Here is a 12393-nt window from a genome sequence, read left to right as displayed (position 1 = left end):
GTTGAGCCCAAGGCTACCTACCCAACACTTCACACCGAATTTGCCAGCACATTCCAGGAGGTTTGGTGCAGCTGGCTCCACTCTTTCCTGCCTGTGAGGCCTTAGGCACTTTCTTAACTGTAAAATGGGGGTAATAACAATAGTTGCTGTCTTGTAGGCTGGAGTGCAAAGAGTTGACTCTCAGCTCCGTGCCTGGCACAGAAGAAGTGGTTAATAAACGGGGACAGTTATGGGAAGAGGGGCTGGGCGGGCCCAGGATTTCCAACTTAAAATCTGGAAGGATTCTTCAGTCTGTCACTTCATTTCACAGATAGAAAATCTGAGGCTCAGAGGTGAGAGTTCCAAAAGTTACACAGCAATTGGGCTACCATTGGGACCAGCACCAGGTGAGCAGTGCCCCTAGGCTTCTTCCCATGGGTTCCGGACCCTTGCCCTCACGGAACACTCTGCCCAGGCCCGCCCTTTCTGTTCTGGAGAGCGTGGGGGTGGGTGAGGCTGGGCGGCCTGTGGGTGGGGCAGTCTAGTCGCTCTGCCCACTGCTCGCGCCTTGCACCCCTCCAGGAGCCCCCACAGCCTTGAGGGCAGCAAGGGTTGCATCTTCTGTAGTTCCGGGTTACGGCCGCTGGGTGTCGCCACACAGCAGGAAAAACAAAACAAAACAAAACAAAAACACTGGCTACCGGGAGGCTTGCAGCTGGTGGACCTAATGGGAGACTGGGAGAGCCTCCGCCTCTGGAATTCCTGCCCAGATCTTTTGTGGGTTCCAGCCCAGGCTGTCCCCAACAGCTCAAGAGCTCCCCTCACAGCGCTATGGGACTCTTTCAAATCTTTCTCAACCCTCCTAAAAGGAAACCCTGGCCGCAGCCTCCCTGGAGGCTGCCTATCCCAGCTGAGACCCCTCCCCCCCGCCCATTACAGTGCCCCAGCCATATGGGAGCACCTACCTCCCCGCCTTTGCCCTTGCAGGGCCTTCCAGATGGAGTGCCCTCCCACCACCTGGTGCAGGCCAGCCGCTTGCTAGACACTGTGCATAGGGTATGTAAAATCCACCAGCAAACTTGCCAGGCAGGTGCTGTGTTCCTTCCTTATAAGTGCAGAAACAGGCTCAGAACGGTGAAAGCCAGAGCCTCACAGCTATTAAGCGGCAGAAGAGGCTTTGACTTCAGTCCTTTCAGGTTCCTGAATTGAGCTTTCTTTGGCCCCATCGCACAGGCTGTGTCTGAGACTCCTGTAGGCTTTTGGCCCTGAGGGCAGGGCCACGTGGAATTCCTGTTTTTAACCCGTGAGCCCAAACCTTTGCCAAGGCCTTTCCATAACTCTTAGATGGCACTTCCCATCTAAGTGTGCCTGGTACTGGGCTAAATGCTTTCCATGTACCACAACCCCACAGGTAGGTACCATTATTACCTCCACTTTCCAGAGGGGGACCTGAGGCACAAGTAACAGGCACCAAAGTCTTATAGTTAGTTATTAAGGGGCAGAGCCAGGGCCCATGCCAGCTGGCTTCAGAGTCTGAGCTCTTGCTTGTGAGCACTTCTCTACACTTTGAGCACAAACACTCCTTCCCCTTGCACCTGGGTGAGCCGCACCCCCCTCCACACCTATGGCACCTTATCTTTTGTGGGTGGGGCTCACCTGAGCCTCTGTCATTAGACTGGAGCTCCTCATGGAGGGCAGGGCTGTGTGCATTCAGTTCTGTCCTTGCAGCTTCTGATCCCTGAACAGAATCCTGACTCTGGAGGGTGGGTGCCCACCATACCTCCCCAGGGTGCTGGTCACTTCTGAGTCCAGGGTCTCTCTATGGGGATAAGGTGTGAACACAAGCCCCCTTTCTGGCAGGCCCAGTCATCTCAGGGTGAGTGCAGCAACGGCATCTCCTGGGCGAGGGCAGCCCCTTGCCCTGGGCCTCCCCTTTATTCACACATCTCACTCCCCCCAAGGGCAGGGGTGCACTGGAGTCAGCTCTTACTGCACATGAGAGCTGAAGGTGGAACTTCCAGGAAATTTACAAGTTGATTGTTGAATTCAGCCACCGTTAAAAATTAAATTATACAATCTTGCAATTTAACAAATTAGAGTAAAAATCAAGGTAGTAAGTGCTTCAAAGTTATATCATCTCTCCGTGATGTTGCTCCATTTCCTGTCATTTATGCTCCAGGTTACTTCCATCTATGGTAGCTGTATGGTGGAAGTGCCCCTTATTTAGAGCACGTCTTCCCAGCTCTCCTGTTGTGTTCAGTGACATTGGGTTGGTTAGTAGTTTAAAAGCAGCCGTGATGGGAGTTTTTACACCCCAGAAATTGGCAAATGCTACAAATCAGGACTCCGCCACCCCACCCCCACCGGCTGCTTCCCAGAGATCCAACTTTTAAGTGTTAGAGCCACTGTGTGGCAAATGGGCTGTCTCAAGAGTAGAAGGGACTGGCTCACTCCCGTTTTTGTTGTTGTTGTTGTTGTTGTTTTACCAGGCTCCGCCTCCGCCAGCTGTGAGGCCCGAGTGATTGTCCTTGGGCCTCCCCTTTTCCATCTGCAAAATAAGGTTGAGAAGAGCAGCTTTAAAAACTGAGCATTGGGGCAGCCGAATGGCTCAGTTGGTTAGAGCATGAGCTCTCAGCAACAAGGTTGCGGGTTCAATGGGATCGTGGGCCGCGCCCCCTGCAACTAAAGTTAAAAACAGCAACTGGATTTAGAGCTGAGCTGTGCCCTCCACAACTGATGTAGGAGTTTCTCTGTGAGTCCCCAAATGATGTAGGGGACTTTGGAGTGAGTGAGTGAGTGCCAGGATCACATCTCGTGAGACTGAAGAAGGGAAACACGGACCCAAAAGAGGCAAAGAGTTTTAAAAAGAGGATAGTTTATTGAAAGCAAAAGGTCAGAGTTCCCAAGCGGGAGGGGGTCCCGAATGGGGGTGCCCAGTGACTGAGGCAAAAGCTCTTACTTTTATACCTTCCCTTTGCCTGTTTGGGGAAAAGGGCTGGAGCCTTCTAATGGAATTCTATCAGGTCTATCAGGTTTGTCCTGTTTGCCCATCCTGAAGGAATTAACGAAATAACCCATTCCTATCTATCAGATCTGCTCCTTTGTCTGGCCAAAAGGGATTTGAGATAATTTATCAACCTCAAGGCACGTTCTAATATCTTTGTCCTGGAGTAAAGGAGACATTCCAGAACGTAGAGTTCAGGATATGGCTGCCGTTTGCTTATTCCACCAGGGACCTTCCTGTCTCCGTAACGACATGCTAACCTGTCTTATAACAAGATTGAAGTACAACAACTTGGAGCTAATGGGCCTGGAGAAACACACTGTCCTTCAATATTCCCCAATAAAATTTATAAAAACAACAAAAAACTGAGCATTAGCTATCAGTCAGGTGCTGAGTCCTTGCTCACAAAATCTGCCTACAAGGCAGGTCCTGTTTCAGCCCTGGGTAAAATGAGGAAATGGGGGTGTTGAGAGGATAAGTATCTCATCAAAGGTGACAGATCCGGTTTGAACCACACTCTCCGCTGCTGTGGTTTATTGGCCCTGCAATAACAATCCCCAGTGTGCGGCGTGGTTTGGGGGATGATTATATGAGGAAATGTGTGTAAAAGAGCTTGGCACAGATATGGGCTCTAGAAGAACACAGTAAACATTAATTTACCGAGGGGCTGAGAGTGAGGTCTGGACCCACCCACGTCTGAATATCAGTCCTATTTTCTGATTGCAAGATCTCCAGCCACTTTGCTTGTCCAAACCTCATTTTTCCTGTGTGAAAAGAGGGATAATAATAGCTGCCTGTAAGAGCTACTAAGAGGACTGGATATAAAGAATGCAAAGTGAGAAGTGGGTGCTCAATAAATGGGAGTGATTGTTCAGGATTATCTTTTATTTCCTGTCACTCAGACAGCCACTCTGCCAGGCCCTGTCGGGCGGGAGGCTAGCGGTAGGGGCCAGAGCCAAGGAGGCAGGACCTTGCCTGGGCAGCTCCTGGCCGCACACCCTCCCAGCTAGGTCAGTCCCTCCGTGGGCCCTGGCCTTAGAAGGGCTTCAGAGGCAGGGACGCTGTTGCTAGGCACCAGTTGCTAGGCAACACACTGTTTCCCCTGGCCTGGCCACCTCCCTGAGGGCCCAGACTTCTCTGGAGCAGCTCCTGCCTCTGCAACCTCTCGCAGACCTCAGAGCCACTGTGGAGGGCAGGTGAGGGTGGGGCCAGCTGTGGTTGGGCCCTGGGGAGAGCGGAGCCAACTTCTAGCAGGAGGCAGCCAAGGCTGGGGGAGAGACAAGGAGCGTGGAGAGTCCAGCTAGGGTAGCCAAGGATTCCTGACTGGCCGGAGGTTGTCAGGCCACCAGTCCCCAGAGGAGGGCATGTCGGGTGAAGAGCAAGGGCTGAGGAGTCGAGGAGTCAGGTACCCTGGGCTTGAATCCCCGCTCCACCACCTATTATGAGCTAATCATCCTTCATCACTTGGAACTGCAGTTTCCCAGCTGTAAAATGGGGAGTTCATAATAAGATGTGGGAAAGGTGAAATGGGACGCAGTGTACATGAGATAAGTGTTGACAATGGCTACTCTTTTCTTCAGTTTGGGTGTGTCAGTAGAAAGGGACTGGCCCGGGGAAGAGGCGGCTGGGTGGGGTTTGAACACCACCTTTGGGATCTTTACAGCCTGGGCCTGGGGCCAGCTTGGGGCCCTTGGGCTGCTGCACTGATGAGGCTCTTTTCGCTTCCTTCCTAGGCCCCCCTGGGGCCCTGCCCCACAGCAGCATGTTGGGGAAACTGCCCTTGGGGGTTGTCTCCCCTTATGTGAAGATGAGTTCGGGGGGCTGCACGGACCCCTTGAAATTTTATGCCACCAGCTATTGCACAGCCTACGGTGAGGACACCTTTGTGTAGGAACCACCCCTAAGACATGAAGCAGGACAGGGGAGGCCCTCACGCCGGGAGAGCGCAGCCCTCCTGGCCCATCACCCCGTCCACTGAACTGACCAGTCCCCTGAGCGCCCCCGCCCCCTGAAGACTGTATCCACATCTGTACTGTTGGGCTAGGTCTGCCCTGCAGTCCCTTCCCCTGAATCCATCCTGTGGTCCCGCCACACTGACCTTGTCTCTGTCCCATCGACTCCATTCCTTCTGCCACAGTCCGGAAAAGCCAGCCTTTCAAGCTTCCCTTCCCACCTGTTCCTGCCCCTGGCTCTGTGCCTTCTCCCTCCCTGGACCCCTGGGCCTAGGGGGATGCCCACCCGGTCTGGGAAGCCCCACCCACTGGTCTCCCACTTGTTGACCTGCCTTCCTGTCTCCCTGCTTCCCCTCTGGCAGGTCGGGAGGAGTTCAAGCCCCGGATAGGCAGTCATAAAGGCAGCGGCTACGTATCAAATCTCCAGCCTGTGGTCTCATACCGAACCAGTCTCGGTGCCCTGGACAACCCAGCCATGGGGTATGGTCTGTGTCCTCTCTCCTTACCTCCTGCCCAACTGGGCCTTAGCTCTCAGGGACATCCATGCATCGGGACCCTGAGCCTTGCCTGCCTATGTCTGGGGTCCTGGGGGACTCAGGTCATGCGCCCAAAGGCAGGTGAACTCCTGAGGTATCTGTGGGAGGTTTGAGGGAGGCAGAAAGCTTCTGGAGATAAGCATTGCAGGCCCTGGTGGGAATAGCTCCTGCCCCTGCTCCTCCCTCAGGGAACAAATCCAGGACAATATGCAGACAGTAACCAGTCAGAGTTACCGCCCTCTCGAGGTACCTGATGGCACATACCCGCTGCCCTCCAATGCGTACCAGACCAGCTCTGGCTACTCTAGAGAGAAGGTCAATTCAGTGCCCCCCACCAAGGAGGTTAGTGCTGGGCCAGGGCCAGGAAAGGGGGGGAGCCCTAGGATGGGGTGGAGGGAGGACTGGGGGTAGAAAGAGTGGGGATTCCTCCAGCAGAGTGGGACTGCCTTGCCAAGAGTTGGTCCAGGCTGAGATGTCTGCGTGTGAAGGAGCCACAGTGTGGTCTGGGGGTCCGCTCACATTTATCACCTTTGAACTCATCCCCGCCCCCACCGCACCTCCGCCTCCATTTCTATCCCCAACCCTATCACCATGATCATCTCCACCAACCCCACCCCCTTTTCCATCCCCATCTCTACCATTACCAGCATCCCCGCCATCACCAGCATCCCCGCCATCACCACCATCCCCGCCATCACCACCATCCCCGCCATCACCACCATCCCCGCCATCACCACCATCCCCGCCATCAGCACCATCCCCGCCATCACCACCATCCCCGCCATCACCACCATCCCCGCCATCACCACCATCCCCGCCATCACCACCATCCCCGCCATCACCACCATCCCCGCCATCACCACCATCCCCGCCATCACCACCATTCCCACCTCCATCCCCACCATCACCTCCCCCTCCATTTCTATCCCATCCCCATCTCTAGTTCCATTCCCTCCCCACCCTAACCGCACCCCCACCCCCATCCCCATCCCCATGATCTCCACCACCCCACCTGTATCTCCAAGCCCACGTCACCATCAAAGGAGGACCATGACCTGACCTCACTGTAAAGGGACCCCCTCAGGCTACTGTGCAGATCCTGTGTAGGGGTGAAAGGCAAAATCAGATTCAGGAAGTGACTGCCATCCCCGCACGGGGAGGGTAATTGGTGGTTCCCTCCTCCCAGGTCAGGAAGGTCCATTTTGACACCCAGGACTACGGGGCCCAGGCCATCACGGGGCTGGAGCCTAAGCACGTGCCCCTGCTCCACCAGCAGCAGAGCAAGGGCTCACTGGAGTGGGAGAACAACCAATATGTGAGTGGGCGGCACCCCAAGAAGAGCTGTGGGCTGGGGGGCCAGATCCACCTCCTTCTCCCTCTTGTGCACTGACTCACCCAAGAAGCCCACTGGAGGTGGGCTCAGGGCACCAGAAACTGGGGCAAGCAAAGGATTTGATATTTCCAAGACAGCGCCCACCTGGTTCTTACACGTATCTTAGGATTTACACTGAGCTCCCTTCTCTCCCTTATCCCATCCAGACACCCGGGCACTGGCTTGTGAAGTGAGCACCCAGTTTCTCCCATCAGCCTTCTCCTCTCTTTGGGGCCCTCCTGGTGTGGGTCCTGGGGGCTCCAGGCCCTGTTGCTCATTACTTGGAGTTCAGTGTGGGATGTGACTTGGTTTTCATTGTTGCAGGGGAACTGTGCTCTTGTGGTAGAATTTCTGGCATTGGGATGCCTAGTTAGAGAGGGACTTGTGTCAGGGGTCCTGCCCTGGCCCTCCCTTCTCAGACCATACCACACATGTCTGCTCAGAGCACAGATAGTGCAAAGAGCCCCCTGCCAGGCCCTGGCCAACCTGTGTCCCCATGGTTCCACCTTCTGTGTTCCAGGGCCCACGCTTCATGACTTCTGAATATAATTCCAAGTATCTCAAGGAGCCTTCACACTGGCCAGGTGGGTGCTTGTCTGAGCTCATGCCCCCTTCCCATTATACCTCCCTACCCCCGACCCCAGGAGAGACCTCCAGAGGACCAGAGCTGGCCCAGCACTAAGAAGCCACCAGTGGAAGAAAGAAGGACATCCAGGCAGTGTGGGGAAACCATCTTTCTGGGCTGACCTCAGTGCCTTAGGCCTGCCGACCCCCAAAGGACAGCTCACTGGCCTTGTAGGGCTCCTTGAACCTGAGCGTGACTGCCTCCTGGCCTGTCGGCCCTGCCCTTCCTTCTGCTCCTCTCTTGTTCTCTACGCTTGATTCTGGAGTCCCCCTGGTTCCCACGGTTCTGGTGCTCAGTCCTCCACATCCTCAGAGCCAGCTCCCTCCCCACTCACAGGGACCCTGAGTCTCCGGAGGCCACGTGCGCGCGTGAGGCCAGCGATCCTGGGGCTGGCACGAGGGGGCTATCTGTTGCAGATCTCTTGCAGAAGAAATCAATTGGTGCCAAGGAGGAGACAGGCTTCACCAAGGAATCCACCAAGAACCCCATTGTCTTCCAGCCACCTTCCCAGGCCCTGCCTGGGAACCCAGTAAGTCAGGCTGGATGCCACTAGAATCTCAGGGTGACTGAAGCCCTCTAGTCTGGGGATTCTTAACTTTCTTTAAAAAAAGAAAGTGAGGTTCAAAACCATTTGTTCAAACACAAGATGAAAGAGGTTGGGTGAGAACCACTGCTTCGGTCCAACTTTCCCATTTTATGGATGAGAAGTCTGAGGTTCAAAGAGATGCTTCTAGCTGAGGCCACTCAGCATTCCGACAAGAACCGTGCCTGCTGCTGCCCATTCTGTGTCATGCTTCCCCTCACTTCTCCCCAAACTCTCCCCTTTCCTCAGTTTCCCCAAGGATACCCATTTGTGCTGAGCCCCTCTCAACACTCAGGATAAGGGGACAGCTGCCTCTGTTGGACTGATGTTCTTCTGCCGGCCTCTTTCCAGGTCCTCCTTCCCGGCCGGAGTGTCACCAAGTCGGACTATGTCCCCATGACCCACCCTCATGTAAGTGGAGCCTGGGGAGGGATGCTTGTCTGCCACAGGCTGGGGTCCTCTTTGGGGCAGTCAGGACAGTGCCCTGGAAGGCACAGCAGGGGCAGTCATGCTCTGGTGCCAGTGGACACTTTGCTGCCTTAGGGGGACGAGCTCCTGCCAGGGCTGGCCAGAGGCTCCGAGCGGGAGACAGGCTTCAGCCGAGTGAATGAGAGGACTCTGAATTCCAGAGTGAGTGGCCTGGAGCTCCCTCTGAAAAGGGACACTCAGAGGGGAGGAGCCGGAGTTTTCTTGGACTTGGGTTGGGCTCTGAAGAATGGAAAGAATCAGGGTACTTGGCCCCCTGGTGGAGGGCTGAAGGCCCAGGGGCTGGAAAGGGAGGGGTGTGTTAGAAACAGTGAATTCTGGGTCGTGGCTATGAGTGCCTCTGCCTGCCCTCCTCCATCCTTGCTGCCTCAGTCTGGCCACCCAGCCACCCTTCTTGTGGCTCTGTCCCCTGCAGGTGCCCACTCCTGGTCAAGGACTAAGCAGCATGAGCCATTGGCAATTCCAGCCACCCCAGCGGGTACAGCAGACAAACGTTGCCCTCCTTGGCAGGGAAACTGTGGGGAAGAAGGTGAGACCTCGGGTAGCCAACCCCATCCCAAATCCCCACCCCCTCCTGACCTGGCATGCCCCCTCTCTCCCGCTTGTGCAGGAGCTCACAGGGTACAGCCTTAACAACCCTAGCTATGTCCGGAGCCCCCCTGAGCCTGACGTGGATAACCGATACCTGACCACCTACAACCAAGGGTGAGCCTCTTCCCTCCCCAAATAGAGCTGTGAAGTGGCACCCCTTTTACAGATAAGGAGACTGAAACTGGGACAAGTAATGAGCTCACAGCCTTGTGAAGAAGACCAGCACTGAATGAATGTGGGTCCCCAGAGGTGGACCCTGAGCCCAGGATTTGAGTGCAAGCCCTTTATGGGGGTTTCAGGGAGGGGGGCAGAGGGAAGGCATGGGTGTGTTATTAAGCCAGGTATCTTATGGGGAAACTCTAGAAAACAATGCAAACACAAAAACTCAGAATTATTCCAGCCAAAGTGCGAGAAAGCTGGGGTATTCAAACCCCCACATCCCTCATTCATTGGTTAAGGGCTATCCCCAGGGCAGTATATATCCCAGGTGTCTTCTTGCCCAGGCAGAGCAGGCTCCCACAGCCCAAGGGCAGCCTTCCCACGTAGATGCAAGGCAGGCCATTGGTGGCCAGGCTTGTGGGGCAGGGGAAGAATAGGGGGGCCCAAGAAGGTCTTGGGGAGCAACAAGCGCATCTGCTAAGACACTACCTCCACTCCATGGCAGGCAGGCTCCATGCACCCTCAGAAGGGAAGTTCTGTGTGTGCCCCGGACAAGGAGTAAATGCCCCTGGTCATCAGGGAGGACTTCAAGGAAGAAGTGACCTTAGAGCCAAAGGGAAGGCTCCCTGGGCCAGGACTAGATGGGGGAGGGCATTTCAGGAGTGGGACAAAGGAGGTGTGATTCTTGGGACAAAAGTCTCCCCTCACAGCATCTGTCATGTGTGTGCCATCTGTCTCCACACTGTCCCTGCTAGGTGGCCTCCCAAGGTGCACCCCTGTCCTTGGGGCTAACACCTGTCTTTCAGATGGGGACCATTTCAGCAGGAGAAGTGGTACATGAGCCACACAGCAGATCCCTGACACGTGCAGCTGTTCCGGTTCCCACGGAGGGCAAGGGGGAGTGGCAGAAATTCACTCTGGGCATTGGTGGGGGGACAACTATGTCCCTGCCCCTCCCTAGGCAAATGCCCTCCTCCTGTGGTTCAGCCCCTGCCATCTCTGCTGGGTCCTTCCCCCACCTCCCCATCGGTGGGTGGTGTTTCCTGAGTTCCTGCCTGGTGTGCCCAGAGCCCCCCGGGCATTGTAATCAGTGATTTCCACATTTATCTATGTCACCCCCTTTTCACAAGCCCAAGGGCGGGCCCGCATCTTACTCATCTTGGTGCCTTCAGAACCCGGCCCAGTGCTCAGTGAATATCTGCAAAATGGAAGAAGAGTTCAATGCCTAAAGAGAAAAGGATGAGATGGGGTCCCCCCCCACCTAAGATGTCCACAGGCCAGGAAGGGGGCACCACTTAACCAGTCCTTTAGTCTCATAGTGTTGTCTCAGCAACAGGGGGTAGCGCAAAAGAGGAGCGTCCAGCTGAGGGCCAGAGGACGGCAGGCTTCCCGAGTAGGCGTTCACCGACCGGCCAGGGGCTCGGGGAGTGCACGGCAAAGGGAACAGCACGGGCAAAGGCCAGGAGGCTGGAGGGACCTGAGGTAGTTTGTGCTCTGCTGGAGAAGGGCACAGGCCAGCTGGCCTTCACAACCCCTCCTGTGCCACAGGTACTTCGAGAACATTCCCAAGGGTCTAGACCGGGAAGGCTGGACTCGAGGTGGCATCCAGCCCCAGAAGCCCGGAGGCTATGCCCTCAACCAGCCTGTCACACGCATGGAGGCCGTCACCAACCCTACGGAGAGCCTGAGGCGCCTGCACCCCCACGTGGGAAGGTAGCATGCCCTCCCTCCCGCTCTGCCCTGGGCCGGTTCCAGGTCTTTCCCCAGCCTCTCCTCCCTCCCTCCATCTGTCTGTCCTTCTGAGAGGCTTGTTCATTGCTTCTCCTGCCCACATGGGCTTCTCCCCACGTCTCCCCAGCGACCAGAGGCCAGCTCCGCACCTGCTCCCTGCCAGGCTATATGCAAGGGGGCGGGGTCACAAAACTGAATGGACTGTGGTTCTGCCTCCCTCTGACACCTTTCTGTTCATCTCAGTTCCTCCAAAATTACATTTATACCGACACTGGCCCCGGGTTGGCAGGCAAAGAATGTCTGTGGCTTCGCTGCCCTGGCGGAGTGCTGTCCCCTCGGGAGGGGCAGGCAGACAAAAGGCCTCAGCTCTTTGCCCGACCCGTCCCTCATCTCACCCCTTCTTCCCTGCAGGACCCTGATCTCAGCGGACCCCTTCTACCGCACCCCTCCGTCTCACAGCCGACGCCTCATCCCACCCAGCTGAGCTGAGGCCTGGGTCAGGGCTGGGGACCCCCACCTGCAGCTGCTCCCTGTGTGGGGGTGGCTATTGTGGGCCAGCCCCACCTCCCAAGCCCGGGATGAAGGAAGCCCTGCCTGGGGACCCCAGCCCCAGACTTGGGGGTGGGCCACTGGGGCCCTCTCAAGAGCGAGTGAGTGCACAGAATCACCCAGAGCCCCTCAGACCTTGTCTCCATTCCCCACAGGTTTGTCAACCCAAAGGGACAAGAGCTGGCTACTGTCCCTATTCCCACCCCATCGCCCGCTGGGACTCCCCTGGCTACTTTCCAACTGGAATAAAGAGCAGTGAAGCAGAGCAGTGTGTCTGTCACTGTCATGGGTGGCTGGGAAACGGAGGGGTGAGGGCAGGGCAGGGATGCAGGGCTGGAGGGGCGAGGGCCAGATGTGGAATCAGGGAGGCCCGATTGGGCCTGTGGTGGTACTATGGGCAAGACACTTCACTCTCGAGACTCAGTTTCCTCTCCTGGTAAGGGTTCTCCGACGACCTGTGCTAAGGGCTGGGTCAAGTGTGGAAGGGAAGAGAGGACGGCAGAAGTGGGACGGGGTGGGTTGAGAGGCCTCAGATACCTGCTCTATAAAATGGGGCAGGAGATCAGGGCAGGACATCTGGGCCCTTTTGGGTCCCACACTGGATGGTTTAAAGGAGAGGGGAGGACAGGGCACGAGGAGTCCCAGAGATCTCTCTCCAGAGACAGATGGAGGAGAGTCCATGATGGATGGACATCTGGGCACCAACACCAGGAGGTTTGGGGGCTTGATGAAAAGGCTGGTGCCTCAGGGCAGCCCCTTTGTGAGACTTGGAACCAGGCACTGGTAGGCAGATGTCCCATGTGAGCACCGGACCTAAAGAGTAAAT

General features: G+C 56.2%; 1 protein-coding gene across 6 annotated transcripts; it reads left to right on the top strand.

Annotated features, from left to right (window-relative positions):
- The first annotated feature begins 315 nt into the window (after positions 1-315).
- Positions 316-11831, top strand: SAXO4 (stabilizer of axonemal microtubules 4). Of its 6 annotated transcripts, XM_081063071.1 has the most exons (14): positions 4111-4179; positions 4717-4854; positions 5298-5415; positions 5660-5813; positions 6658-6786; positions 7364-7427; positions 7885-7997; positions 8403-8462; positions 8595-8681; positions 8953-9066; positions 9148-9242; positions 10836-11000; positions 11430-11514; positions 11723-11831. In XM_081063071.1, exons 2-13 carry the CDS (start codon positions 4746-4748, stop codon positions 11500-11502), a joined length of 1281 nt encoding a protein of 426 aa, XP_080919197.1. In that variant the 5' UTR covers positions 4111-4179; positions 4717-4745; the 3' UTR covers positions 11503-11514; positions 11723-11831. The 6 variants fall into 6 exon arrangements, with proteins under 6 accessions (XP_080919199.1, XP_080919197.1, XP_080919198.1 ...); XM_081063073.1 differs by lacking the exon at positions 4111-4179 and adding an exon at positions 316-386 and having other exon boundaries at positions 11430-11831; XM_081063072.1 differs by having other exon boundaries at positions 11430-11831.
- Positions 11832-12393: the final 562 nt, after the last annotated feature.

This window comes from Rhinolophus hipposideros (assembly GCF_964194185.1).
Source record: "Rhinolophus hipposideros genome assembly, chromosome: 10".
NCBI lineage: Eukaryota > Metazoa > Chordata > Mammalia > Chiroptera > Rhinolophidae > Rhinolophus > Rhinolophus hipposideros.
Note: the sequence above shows the minus strand (reverse complement) of the source record. Positions and strands in the feature narration are given on the sequence as shown.